At 29.6% G+C, this 13351-nt stretch overlaps 1 protein-coding gene across 1 annotated transcript in view; it reads right to left on the reverse strand.

The window, feature by feature from the left end:
* Positions 1-13351, reverse strand: part of LOC113371543 (GAS2-like protein pickled eggs) — a 44030-nt gene that overhangs the window by 1745 nt on the left and 28934 nt on the right. Inside the window, exons 5-6 of the mRNA XM_026612171.1 lie at positions 6422-6529; positions 4133-4335 (exon numbers count right to left, since the gene is read on the reverse strand). Of these exons, the coding sequence (XP_026467956.1) occupies positions 4133-4335; positions 6422-6529 (311 nt within the window). The remainder of the gene's footprint in view (positions 1-4132; positions 4336-6421; positions 6530-13351) is intronic.

A 13351-nucleotide genomic window follows, 5' to 3' on the forward strand; every position in this document is an offset into this window, starting at 1 on the left:
CGCAAAATGCACCCACGCTGGTATCACCTTATTTGATACGTTTCGAAAAGGCCAGTTTTTGATTATGTAATATTTTATTCGTTTGAGTAAAATAACATAAGCAGAAACTCTATTACACAAACACTATAATATTTATAATACAATAAGGCATGTTATAATATACGGCTTGTGTTCAGTTTCAGATCAGATTACTCCGCCACTTGTCTTTTCTGAGTTCTTACCTTACAGAACCAAATGATTAATTGTTATGATTTATTGATAATAGATTTTAGAATGAGATCATGTCAGAAACTTCTAATAATTTTATTATCAACACACAGTCTGTAAATTAGCATTAAAACATCAATTTTGCTTTACAGATATTATTTTCTCATGTAGAGAGACGAATGGACAAACAGGAATAAAATTAAGGACTCTACATGAAAGAACTTTATGGTATGATTTACGCAGTTTAAAAAAATTAAATTAATTCAACGAGCAAAAACTTCGCTTTAAAAATATAGAGCACAACGTGAATTTCATTATTAGTATTCAAACAAATAATAAATATGCGTTAGCTTAGTTACACAGTGCAAATATTATTAGTACTTTATACAAACCGAATAATCCCACAATATTATATGTATTCCATAGTTTTAATCTCATTGAGAGTTCAATTTAATTTCCTATATAAATATTCCAGCTTTTATAACTTTACACTTCATGAAGTTTATAGATCTATAAAAATAATAAAAGTGAATTTACAATTAAAATAATACATTTGCAAATTTAATTAAAACTTGTGTATTTGTGACCATGATCCAAATGACACAATGCGTTCATTACGCTTTCGAAATTCGTATTAATAATAAATTATATATTTATTATAATTGTTATATTTTATATTGAGTAATCAATATTAATCTTAAAGCAAAACGGTGAATTATTATATACAGTATCTTTTCAAATACTCTATATATTTATAATTGTTTACAACTTATAATACAATTGTTAAATGTTGATATTGCTTGGATAGAGTAGAGGAGCTTAAACTACTATTACAGATACTATTTTAAAGTAGAGCAAAAATGATCTGTAATCACCTTAAATAGGGCGATATCGCTATGGGAGCTAATCGGAGACACATTGTCAAGATTTTAAAGAAAGTATTTATTTTTTATCGACTATAGGGTAAAAAGTACCAGGTGACCAATTTCTGCGAAATAGCAAAAAAACATATTCCTACAATGATGATTTTAGGAACGAAACTACCGTGTTATACGAGGGTTACCTGTAGTTTATTTTAACAGTTGAGGTTATTTGAAAACAGTTATTATTAATACTGATGATATTAATTATAATTGAAGTATTGTAATATTTCGTACCTGTGTAATGTATGTACGTAATAGCGACCCGAATGAAAATGCAGTTGAGCTTTTGAGCAAACGTTGTTCTCGGACAATACGACATGTAGCGCGTGCCCGGAGTTTAAAAAGCGATACCAAACACCGATATAATATTATGTTATATACCTACATGATCGCCTCTTTTGTTCTTCGTGCTAATGTTATTTACAGCCTAGAGCTGTATTATCTTATGACTTTATTGTTTGATTTCGAAAGGTCGATTCGAATGATAAATATGTCATTTCGTGTAATAAAGCCATTTTCGATAACGGCGAGATTACGAACCTTTCAGAAAAAAAAGTCTCTCACAAAAATATTCATCATTAACATAAAACTAAAATTAGCAAAACTAAGTAGATTTGAAGAGGTAGCATTTTACAAAATAAATTTTTATTTACAAGTTAACAACATCAATTTCAATTTCGATTTATAGATCACTAATGATTACTATTCTTTACAAAGATCCGCTTATATGGGCTGGGTCTTGTAAATCATATTTTTTACAATCTTTATCAATATTCTGAGTCACTATGTAATGATATATAATTTCACGTAGGAACACTTGGTTAATGAAGCATCAAGTCTTGTGGTAATATCGTGACTTTTAATTTGTTCGTTTTTATGCGAACAAACCTTCTATAACGGATTTTATTAGGTGATTATACCAAAATTACACAATCAAAACAATTTATTACCTAATACCATATTATTTGATATATTGCGACAAAACCGTTAAATCTGGAAACGGATTTAGTATAAGTAAAAAACCGATCGTAAATAATATACTATGATACATACGTTGGCTACAAAATAAAAATGTCATGGCCGTAAGTAGCTATTTATAGTTTACCAAAATTAAATTTAAATTAATTATAGGTATTATAATAAAATTTTAAATTTACCAATATAGCAAAATTAAATAGTAGAGAAAAATTAGCGCATACTTTGAAATGATTGAGTGCTTACAAGGCTCTCGATGTTAAAATAGTAATTTAAATTATTAAATGTATAAAATTTGGATAAAAATATATATGATGCAATATAAATGGTTGGCATTATTTATTATATGAGCAGGAAACAAGATTATTTCTAAAAACAATTCTAATCAAAAACTCTCTAAAGCCACAAATGATTGATTAGCCATGTAATCCAACCGATATGGTAGATATGTGTGTTGCAAATTTTCGATAAATGTTTTTATATGATCTCACAAATTAATGATGTAACTAAAATTATAGTATATTTCACACAGTGCTGTGTATAAAAAACATATTTTCTCCTAAATCTCTAAGTTGATATTTCTTGACGTATCTGCAGCAAATTGATTGATGTGTTCCGTGTTTGGAATAAGACGCTTTTAATGCTAATAGTAAGATATTAAGATCTAATGTCTTGATATGCGGTTAATTTAATTTGTACAACAAGTTGTATTTGGTTGTGTACATTTAAATATTTATATTAGAACATATGCTTTTACGGATATGTAGATCACTTATATGTACTGTTTTTTTTCGGTTGAATTCTGTTCAACATCTGGTCATCACCATATAGGAACACCATCACCATTATTTCCTATACAAATTTTTTCCAAAAATTTAACCGCTATTGACACTTTAGAAATTTAATATTTATTTAGTTGTAAATATTTAAGTTTTTTATCATAAATCATATTACCAATAAAAATTGATGACGTTTTCTAGAAGCTTGACTTTTTGGTATCACAAGTTGTAAATCGAAATCCACAATTTTTAAGTTCTTAATGTTTACAAGAAAAGTTCGATTTTGAAAACATCGAGTTTCTTGATCTGAGATATAACAATTTTTCTATTATTCTTTATTTTACATAAACGACTTGCAAACCATATTTATATGCATCGAACGTACTATGCTCTTAATCAAGCATAAACTTTCGAATATAGTGAATCTATTACATAAACGTGCTTCCTGATATATATGCTCATATTTACATGTTTTAATAAATCATTAAATTATATTATAAATATCATTTCATTAAAAACGTTCTATTACATTAAGGTGCGATTGCTTCAAGCACATAATTATATATGTAATTGAAAATTGTTTTGAGTAGCAAAACGACAATAAACTAGATATAATTAACTCTATTAAGCCTTGTAGTATAGCAATTAATTTTCAAATAAGTTAAATAACAGAAATATACCGACCTATCTCTCAATGTCTGTTTTGTTTTGATAATAATGAATAAGTTTATTTTTCTAAAAGTCATTTCAGATCCTTCATATCATCAAAGCGATGTAAAAGATTTTCATGTTTTGCAACTGAATGTATGCATTTTTCTATTTCAAGCTATCAAATATATAGTTGCCAATAAGTGGGAAGTAAAAATATGAATGATACGCATGCAATATTATCATAAATGAAAATATGCTCTAATACCTAACATGCAAACGCCACAGAAAAAATGCTTTTAATTCCTTGACTTGCATTTATTCGAGCCAATAAAGCGAATAATTGGTGTGCAATCAAAATATAACTAACTCTGTAAATGAAATATAATATCAACATTTTATAATGAATTAATTATAAAGTAAAATCAAAATCATTTTTTATAAATAATAAAAATAAATCTTAACCTCGAATGATAGAATTCTTTGAGTTGAAAAATTCCATAAATTAACAATGCATTTCCATTATTATAATACCGTTACGACCTATCTTAACCCGGATTTAATTAAATTATTAATGACTAATTACTGACTACAACCTACCTATCGTAAATAACAGTTGCTCTGGACAGATCGACGTACGGTTGAGGTTCCCTGCCGTTGCGCGCTTGCGGGGCCTGGACCAGTCTGGCCGCCTGGCTCGTGCGGTGTTGCGCCCTGCACCTGCAAGGATCGTGTTTGTCCAGGTAGTGAGACAGCGTGTCCCAGCCGCCGCCTACGCGGACCATTACGTGGCTTCGCAGAATCTATTGCGAAAGAAGAAAACATATGTTGGAAAAAATTAAATTGCACATTATTATGCAAAACATGAAATAAAAACAAGCCATAGTAATTGAAAGTTGACTTCAGCCATTTAAGTGCAAACAAAGGTAAATTATTAATTAATTGATCCTGATATTATTTTATAGTACGATACCTTTAACAAGAAATTGAAAAGGTTAATCATGGCAGCATATAATTTATTTAATCACTTAGAAATATGTGAAAAGGAATTCCAAATTTAGCGTTCCAATTGATTAAGTAGTCAATTATCATATTCGATCTAAGTAATTATTTTTATTACTGATAACAAAATTATGCAAGCTTTTTAATATACAATTGAAATACCTCGTATCGTACGAATGAATGGTATTTATAAAGAATGTGAATGTGCTTGACGAAATAATCGAAAAGCTTTTACTCGAAAATATATTACAATCTGTCGTGCAAATAAATAACACCATTAAACATATTTGCAATTCATGACTTCGTGCTGGCGTTCTCAATTCTTGAGCCGATAAGAAAAAATAAAATATTTATGGGTATAAAAAATATATTTAAAGAAATTTATAATTAGATGGTTGATTTTATTGAATAAAAATATTAAAAGTAATTAATCAGCAGCAATGGCTTAAAGAAAATTTTGGGGTAAAAAAATATGTAGAGATAAGTCTTGAATGAGCAGGAAGCAAGATTATTTTTAAAATCAGTTCTAATGTGCTTGAAGAAAATTGTCGAGTAGAATGATTTGTAGAGATAGTTGTTTTGCCAGGGAAAACTCTCTCTATTATTTTAATAATTCACAAATATTTTTTTTATACTTTTATTTTTCTATAACTGAATAATTCAAAAGCTGAAAAATATTTAATATTTTTATATTTTATTGACTTGCAACCGAAGGTTGGAAGCCCCTAACCTCAGTTGTTACTGAACCGTGTTAAAAAACGTTTTTATATGATTACCAATAACTAGTTCCGTGCCTCGCCCTGTATCAATAATGTTGCACATATTCAAGTTTTACGACATAAGCAATGTACATATTTAATTTTGACAAAACGCCAATTTAAAACAACAGAACGATAAAGAATTTATTACAGGCAATAACGCAAAAAGCATTAACTTAAAAGGTTTTTCACATTTACAAGTCTATAAATGGTTTGTGTCATATTATATCCTTGGATAAAATCGGCCTTGAGTCAGCGTCCACAAATTTATAGTACAGTGCGTAATTCGCGAGCAGGTACAGGTAGGCATGCGAATTTGCGAAGATAGTTCAGACGACACCGTTCTGGTTGGCCCCATTAACAAACTAAATTTATTATCTAGGAAACGCGGCTGTTATGAAAGCACATTACAAGATAGAACCAGAATCCACGGTTGAATTTTATTAGCAACTCTATATGGTAAAACAACCTTGATTACGAACGAATAGAACAACCTTTGTATTCAATTAACAGGATTCTCTTGTTTTTGCAATATTTGTGTTATACGCATTTAGACAATACTACGACTTTCTTGTATTGTGATATTTAATCTGTGACTAATGAATAAATATATTCAACGTCCATAATATCTATACAAAATTTGCATAATTCGGTCATTAGTAACATAATTGATGAACACAAAATTTAGCAATATCCAGTTTTCAATTTCCAAATGATTAATACTACTATATCATTTGCGTAGGTACAATAAGAATTTCAAAGCAAGTGATGAATTATTTCAGGTGCACTTATCCCGCGCATAAATTTGTAATGAGAACTAGGCTCAAAATAATGTTGCTCTTTTCGGCGGCCTAAATACTTACTTGTGAAGTACACCCACAACTACAATTTGTTAGAATAATCACTATCATAGATCAAGCTAAATAAGTTGGTTCCATTAAATCGGGTATTTTAGGCTACGATAAATTTTGAATCAGAGTACAAAAATAAAGATTCGATGATCTACCATTTGATAGAATTCAAGTGAAGTGTCCCAAAATAGAGAACGATGAAAATTATTCATCGATCAATGAGTGGAAATTTTATAACTTTGTTTATGTTAACATTGAATGTTAGTGAAATTACTTACTCGTACGAAAATCAAAACTTTAGTATCTCCTATTCGATATTTTCCCTCCGACACTCTGACCATCGGGAATTGTGATGGGCAAGTACATCGTTCTACAAGTTCTCGAACCTGAAAATAATATAAAATATTGATAATCAAAACTTGTTTGTTTATAAAAATCAAATAAATTAATAAAAATGTCATGCTTCGTAAATAGATATTTTGGATTTATGGAATCGATCATAATTTCAAAAATAAAGATTTCATATTCTAATCAAGTAATCAATGTATATTGAGTTTTAGAGCTAAGATAAAATATGATAAATTTAAATTTTTAAATTTTGGATTATAAATTTTTCCCGTACCCCATACAAATTCTACCGAAAAATATGGTCACAAAGATTCCTCAACTCCTCAATTAGTTTTCCTTCGGCTGATATGGCGCAGTTATCAATAAATTTTGTTTCTTAAACGTGTATTACTCGTCTTATTGCTTAAAGAAGACATGACAAGTAATTCGATCGAAGAAAAACAAATTGATGTTTCGATATCTGCGGTCATTATGTATGAATCAACCTCGACCTTCGCTTAAGATCTTTCCTTATCTTGCAAATCTAGTGAACAAGTCTTAATACCACATTGAGATACAAAAGTGTGACACTAAAAATGCATTCAAGTTGTTCGAGCCAAAAGAAAAAATAAACATAGCATTATCTTCATTAAATCAGATTCAGAAAACTCGCGAACAATATAAATATAAAAAACAAAAAGACAAAGAATATAAACCTGCAAAAACATTTACTTTTATTGCATTCAAAGACATAAGAAGGTTGATTTGCAAATGTAAATACCTTTATTGAGAAGCATATGACAAAATATATGGCAGAAAACAAGTGATAAAATAACAACTCATAAATATTTATATATTGTTCTACAGGAGCCTCTCCAAATACATGGCGCCAATACTATATTAGAGTCACGTAAAAATGTTCTGCATATTTTTCTCTGCTGCATATTATTTTTTAACGGCAATTAGAACTATTCTAATTAGAATTTTTAATTTGGAACGCAGTTCTTATAAACTAGAAAATCAGAAGGTAGCCAGTGGTTTTCCATTATCTTTGTGATAAGATAATTATTAAATATTTGCAGCAATGCCCGAAGAGGCTATTTTCACTTTACAAGAGCAAAAATACATCAATGAAATAAACGCATCTTATAAATCAATCATAAATACCAGAAGCAAATATTAAATTACACGACGTACAAATAAACTATCAAAGAATCCCAGTCAATGCACCAATAATAGCTCATAAATAAATTCATTCATGTTTTCAATCAAGTGACGGCAGTACGGATACGAAGCACCTGTCCTTTAACATAAACATTCGCATTACTGCAATAAACTACAAACAGTTTTATGAAAGTAAAGTAAGTTGACACTTCGAATCTTGATATCTTTGTTTATAAATTAACAGGCATGTTAACTTGACAACTCGCATGCTCACGAGGCGAGCCGTCTCCCGCGGAAAAAAGATTATCTTTATCAGACAGATGATCATGTGGAAGTCGGTCGATAAATCGTAAGAAACAATCTACAGGGGTATTTAATAACATAGTTGTATTGATTCTTTAAAAAAACATATATCATTTTTAATTTTTCAAATGATATTCCATCGATCGACAAGGTTCATTTAACAATATTTGCGGCCTAGTGGTAAAGGCTATCTATGGTTTAAATTAATAATATGCTGTTCAAAACATTCCAAGATCCAATGATAATATCCGTATTTTTTAAAATCAAAATCACATATTTTGTTTATAAAATCTGCATCATCAGATGCATATTAAGATAAATAAATATTTGACTTAAGCACTCTATTTGACACCAATTTGACCTTTGCCGATCATGTTGCTAAAATTGGTGATAATGCAAATAAAACTCTAGAAAATTTCTAAGGATTTAAAACAAACCAACAATTATTTGATCACCTATTCTCCTTAGAAATAATTACAATGCGATAGAGAAAATTCAACCTTCATTTCTGAAGTAGCAATCATTGAAAAAACATAAAACTTATCCAAAACCTCAAGCTTGGGCGATGATGTCGCTTTTCAGAAGACAACTTTTTCTATTACTAATTTTAATATATACCGTTTTTTATCAATTATTATTGGTGCCAGAAAATGGCTATTTTTACTTGGAAATATATTGCTATCAATACTTCTAAGAGATAATCACTAAATCACTAAAACTTAACATCAGGCTGCGTGAGGTTTGTCGACCCTGTAACTTGAAATCAAGGTCAAAGCACCTACCACCTCTTGAGGCCCCAGTAAAACATTATAAAAGAAATAACAATTAATGTGTTAATGACTTGAATAAATAAATAAATTTATTTTTAACTACAAGAAGGTCATTAAATTCTTCTTAATCAAGATTTCCAAATAACACCATCCATCAAAATAACTCATAAAAATTCACATCCTTCTCCGCAAAGTAACCTTTCCATTCCATTCCGAGCATACGGCGCCAATATTGAACGCAGCACGTGTCCTTTGTCCACATCTCTCCTTGTACAAACATTGGTATTAATACCAAAAGAAGACATGACAACTGTCCCGAGATGAAAGAAAAACAGATTGGCACTCCGACCTTTGCTACCGTTGTTGATAAATTACCATCGACCTTGACTTGACAACTTGCATTATCTTGCAAATCTTTCAATAGGTGTTTACGCATGCGAACATATATGAAGACAAATCACTTCGGAAGTTATTCTTTAAAAGGACAACGTCTCGAATGATTTGAATGAATAAGCCACGACGGATGTTGGATCCAATACAGGTGACAGACAATGGGAATCGTCATATGTCTGATTAATCAAGGTGCTGTATTTAAATACGATTCTGTGATTTGAATGTATTGAAAAGGTACACTATAATCTATTGAGATTATTATCTCAAATGTTTACACAGCCAGAGTTGAAATCGACTAAATATAATAAAGTCATTCATTGAACTAAATATTATAAAGTGTAAAAAAGTAAAAATAGACAAACAGTGGGTCAATGTTTTCCCTACTAAATATATTGTAAGTTGTCAAAATAATTATCACAAAAAATTTTGCATGCTCCAAATTGGTTGATCTACAAAGACATCAGCATAGAAATATGAACTTATTCAGGCAAGTACAAAAGCAGATAAGAGAATCATCACCCAAAATCACTTGCAGAACACTGCCAGGTTTAAAAGGAAGTTCATTCTACATTTCTTCAATCAATAGGTAAGATCATCGCCTAACCACCATCAATGGTCAGATGGTTTTGTATTTTTAAAGCCTTTACTCTTAATTCCAAAGTTTAGCTATTGATCCTTTTCAGATAGTTCTGACTCACTACTGCTTGAAATCTAGCTGGTCGATGTACGTTCTTACCACGGCCAGCAGTAAAATTTAAGATTAGTCAAATAATTTGCATTAAATTATACTCTTTGATTAACGGGTTTGCTGTCAATAACAATAAACATATGCCACTCCTTTTGCTTGCTCATCCTTTTACAGACTGCATATTTATAAATCTTAAGGTTAAGATGATTAAAATTCAAAAGCTGATATCATAATTATAATAATCGACGATAATTAAACGAAATGAAACAACATTGTTTATATACTATGAAATATGATAACTGTGCCAAGAAACAACTAAAGTTGTAAGAATATTTCAATTAAGAAGTGTTTCGTTATAATTTGAGGAAAATCTCCATGTACAGCAATACACACATTAAAGATATACATATACATATATATATTATCTATAATTAAGTCATTTTTCGACCTTTAGGGTCATTCGACTTATCAATCATCTGTTTCAGGCGCATGCATTTAAAATGAGAAGTTCCGTTTCATTTTTCCCCGGCAGCATAAAAAATGACAGAAGTTCAATGACGTTTCTATTCATAAGCTGCGCTAGTACTGAATAAAGAAAAGGCAAAGAACGTAATTAATTATATTTACATGACAAATGAGGTAACCATTAGCATTAAATGTTTCGTAATAAATATCTCGAAACATTTGAAAACGGTATAGATAATGATACATTTGGAATTAATTGATTATCAAGATTGTAATAGATTCAGAAATGATACAAAGATAGATCTAATAATATTTATACCAAGTTTTGTGCGACAATCAACTGAGTGCTTTTTTCATACTCAGCAGGTATATGCATAATTTTTTGTCAAACTTTTTTTTACAAAAGTCCTGAATCGATTATGAAAATTACCAAGTTTTAATTTGAGGTTTGTCTGTTATGAAAATTATTATGTGGTCCCAGCTTTATCTGCAACGAGTCATTGTTTTGATTGTCCACGCTGCATATTAGAGCGCATCATTATCCGTAATTGTTCCGCTGATATCATTTAGATGAATCTTTATGGTAAGGTCATACAAATCACTAGATGTACTTGGCTGTATTGTTCAGCTGCCATGTGGTACATTGTCGGATCAAACGCTTTTGTAAATAATAAGAACGATCTTAATATAATATGACGAACGCCTTATAAAGATCCATCGAGGAGTCGAGACGTTGAAATTCCGATGCATTTTTGCACTTTTGTTTTTACCTTTTGCTTCAAGCGTTATCCTTTATTTTACCAATGTGCAGCTTTCGTAAACAAAGCAATAAAACCGCCGAATGTATTAAACCAGATATAAAGAAAATAAAAGTGGAATGCAAGCTTTTGTTAAAGGTAAACAGAGATTTACAAACTGTCGTTTCGCGACTTTTCAAAATATTTTGAAACAATTTATATAATATGAATGGTTATATGAATTGTAGCATTGATATATATAAGTATTTTCAGTTGAACATCAAGTGAAAATTTAATATCATACTTCTTGATATCAAGGTGACCGACATTGGGATCGAACCCGGAACTGATTTGACTTGAAACACAACAAATGCATACAATTTTTCCCTTCAGGAAGTTAATAAAAATATCAATTTGTCTGTGATTTAAAAATTCATATAGAGCAGCGGTCGGCAAACTTTTTTAACCATTACTTCAAAATATTTTTGTTTAAGCTCATTCACCCCCATGGCAAAGAGAGATAACCCCAATATGGTCAACTTTGTAGCAAATACAGTAAAAACATATCTACTTTTTACTCCAAAAATTCCATTTTTACACCATTTGGGGTAATTTATCCCAGTTTTCCGACCGCTGATATAGAGGAAAACAATTCCATATAAAAGCAAACACCTAGATATCAGTTCAGAAACGACTTGCAGTTATGGGTTAATGGTGTCAAAATAATCATAAATTTATGTTAAGATAACTTTAAAACCTGCAACTTATTTCTAGGTTACCTATTTCATAAGATAATTTCAATTTTCAAAATATTTTCAATATTATTCAAGAGTCTATTATCTTGCTAATGCGACCCAAGCTTTACTATGCAGAAAATTATGTGGGCTCAGAGTCCTCCACTATTAATAAACAAATGCTGAAAGGATGTGATAATAAAATTTATATTTGAATTTATAAAATTCATAGAATTATTCAATACAATTAGATTTTTTAAATCGATACAACATATTTTTGTTTTCACACAAAGAATTCAGGAGCTGAATTTGCAGCTCAATATCTAATAAAGAATTTTATAAATAAAATAATAAATTCATTACATTTGCTATTAGAAATATTTAATGCATGCAAAGCACATTATACTTCTGGAAAATATGTTGCTAAGAATTAAGTTGATAAATAGTGCTATTAAATTAAATATAAAGTATTTATTCATAACATTAGATTTGTGAACACATGTTATCTATTTTCTGTTTAAATAATGTCATTAACCCTATTTGATAGCTCAATCTATTTACACAGCATGTTGTCACGACTTTTGTGGCTTGTATAGTTTACATACTACATATAGAAAAAACTAAACATGTTTACCCCACAAATTAGAACTGTCAGAGAAAAAATACTATCAATCAGATCTGTCGAACAGCTGGAGGAAACCGAATTGATTTTAATTTAACATTTGAATTGTAATAAATACAAGTAAAAACTATTTTAGTTGCAGCACGTTTTTGTTTCAAGCGGAGAGCAAGTCGTTAAGAAACAGTTTTATATTATTAAAAATTTGATTGAGTTTCAATGATTTACTGCACATATATTGATATCCTCCTGTTCAACAAGTATGACATTGCAAATTTATTAAATGTTTGCATGACAATTCGATTCAATTATATAAGTAAATTTGCAGGTACATAATATTACAAATAAAACTAATTATGGGAATTTATGTGTTTTTGCATGTGTCACAATCTAGAATATATTCAAACAATCTTCGCAAATTAAAACAACCTATTAAGCAAATACCCAAGAGGATATTGAGATGTAAGTAAATGGCTCCAAAATCTTTTTAGAAAAATGATAAATTAATTAATATATATTAGCAAAACCACTGACAAACAATTTATGACAAGTTCTCATTTATCACGGAAAAAATTACATTTTGTTCGCGAGAACGAAGCGTAATTATTATTTATTTATTTAAAAAATGTAGAATTGATCAGTGAATTCAGTCACGCAACTAAAGTACATAAGTTGGTGTGAAACTTAATTTAAATTCCAGAAGAATCGCTTATACATAAGAAAAATAAAACAAAACTTCAGGACAAACCTGCTTTGAGGAAGCACATAACCCTTCGTGATTATTTTAATTTTAAATACATTTGCTCCCGAAATAAAGTCACTATTTCCGTAGAGTAGAAGACGGAGCTTCCTGACAGCATTTCATAGGTATTGTTGTACTTTTGATTGTTATATTATATTAATATTATTATTGCTATTCAGAATAATTTCTCAGCGATGCATTTGCAACAATATCTCAGTAATGTATAAATAAATAAATATATGCATGTGGTGTACAGAGATCGTTCT

This window comes from Ctenocephalides felis, unplaced genomic scaffold (genome assembly GCF_003426905.1).
Source record: "Ctenocephalides felis isolate EL2017-DRISC unplaced genomic scaffold, ASM342690v1 CF-g0.4_SCAFFOLD_01492, whole genome shotgun sequence".
Taxonomy (NCBI): domain Eukaryota; kingdom Metazoa; phylum Arthropoda; class Insecta; order Siphonaptera; family Pulicidae; genus Ctenocephalides; species Ctenocephalides felis.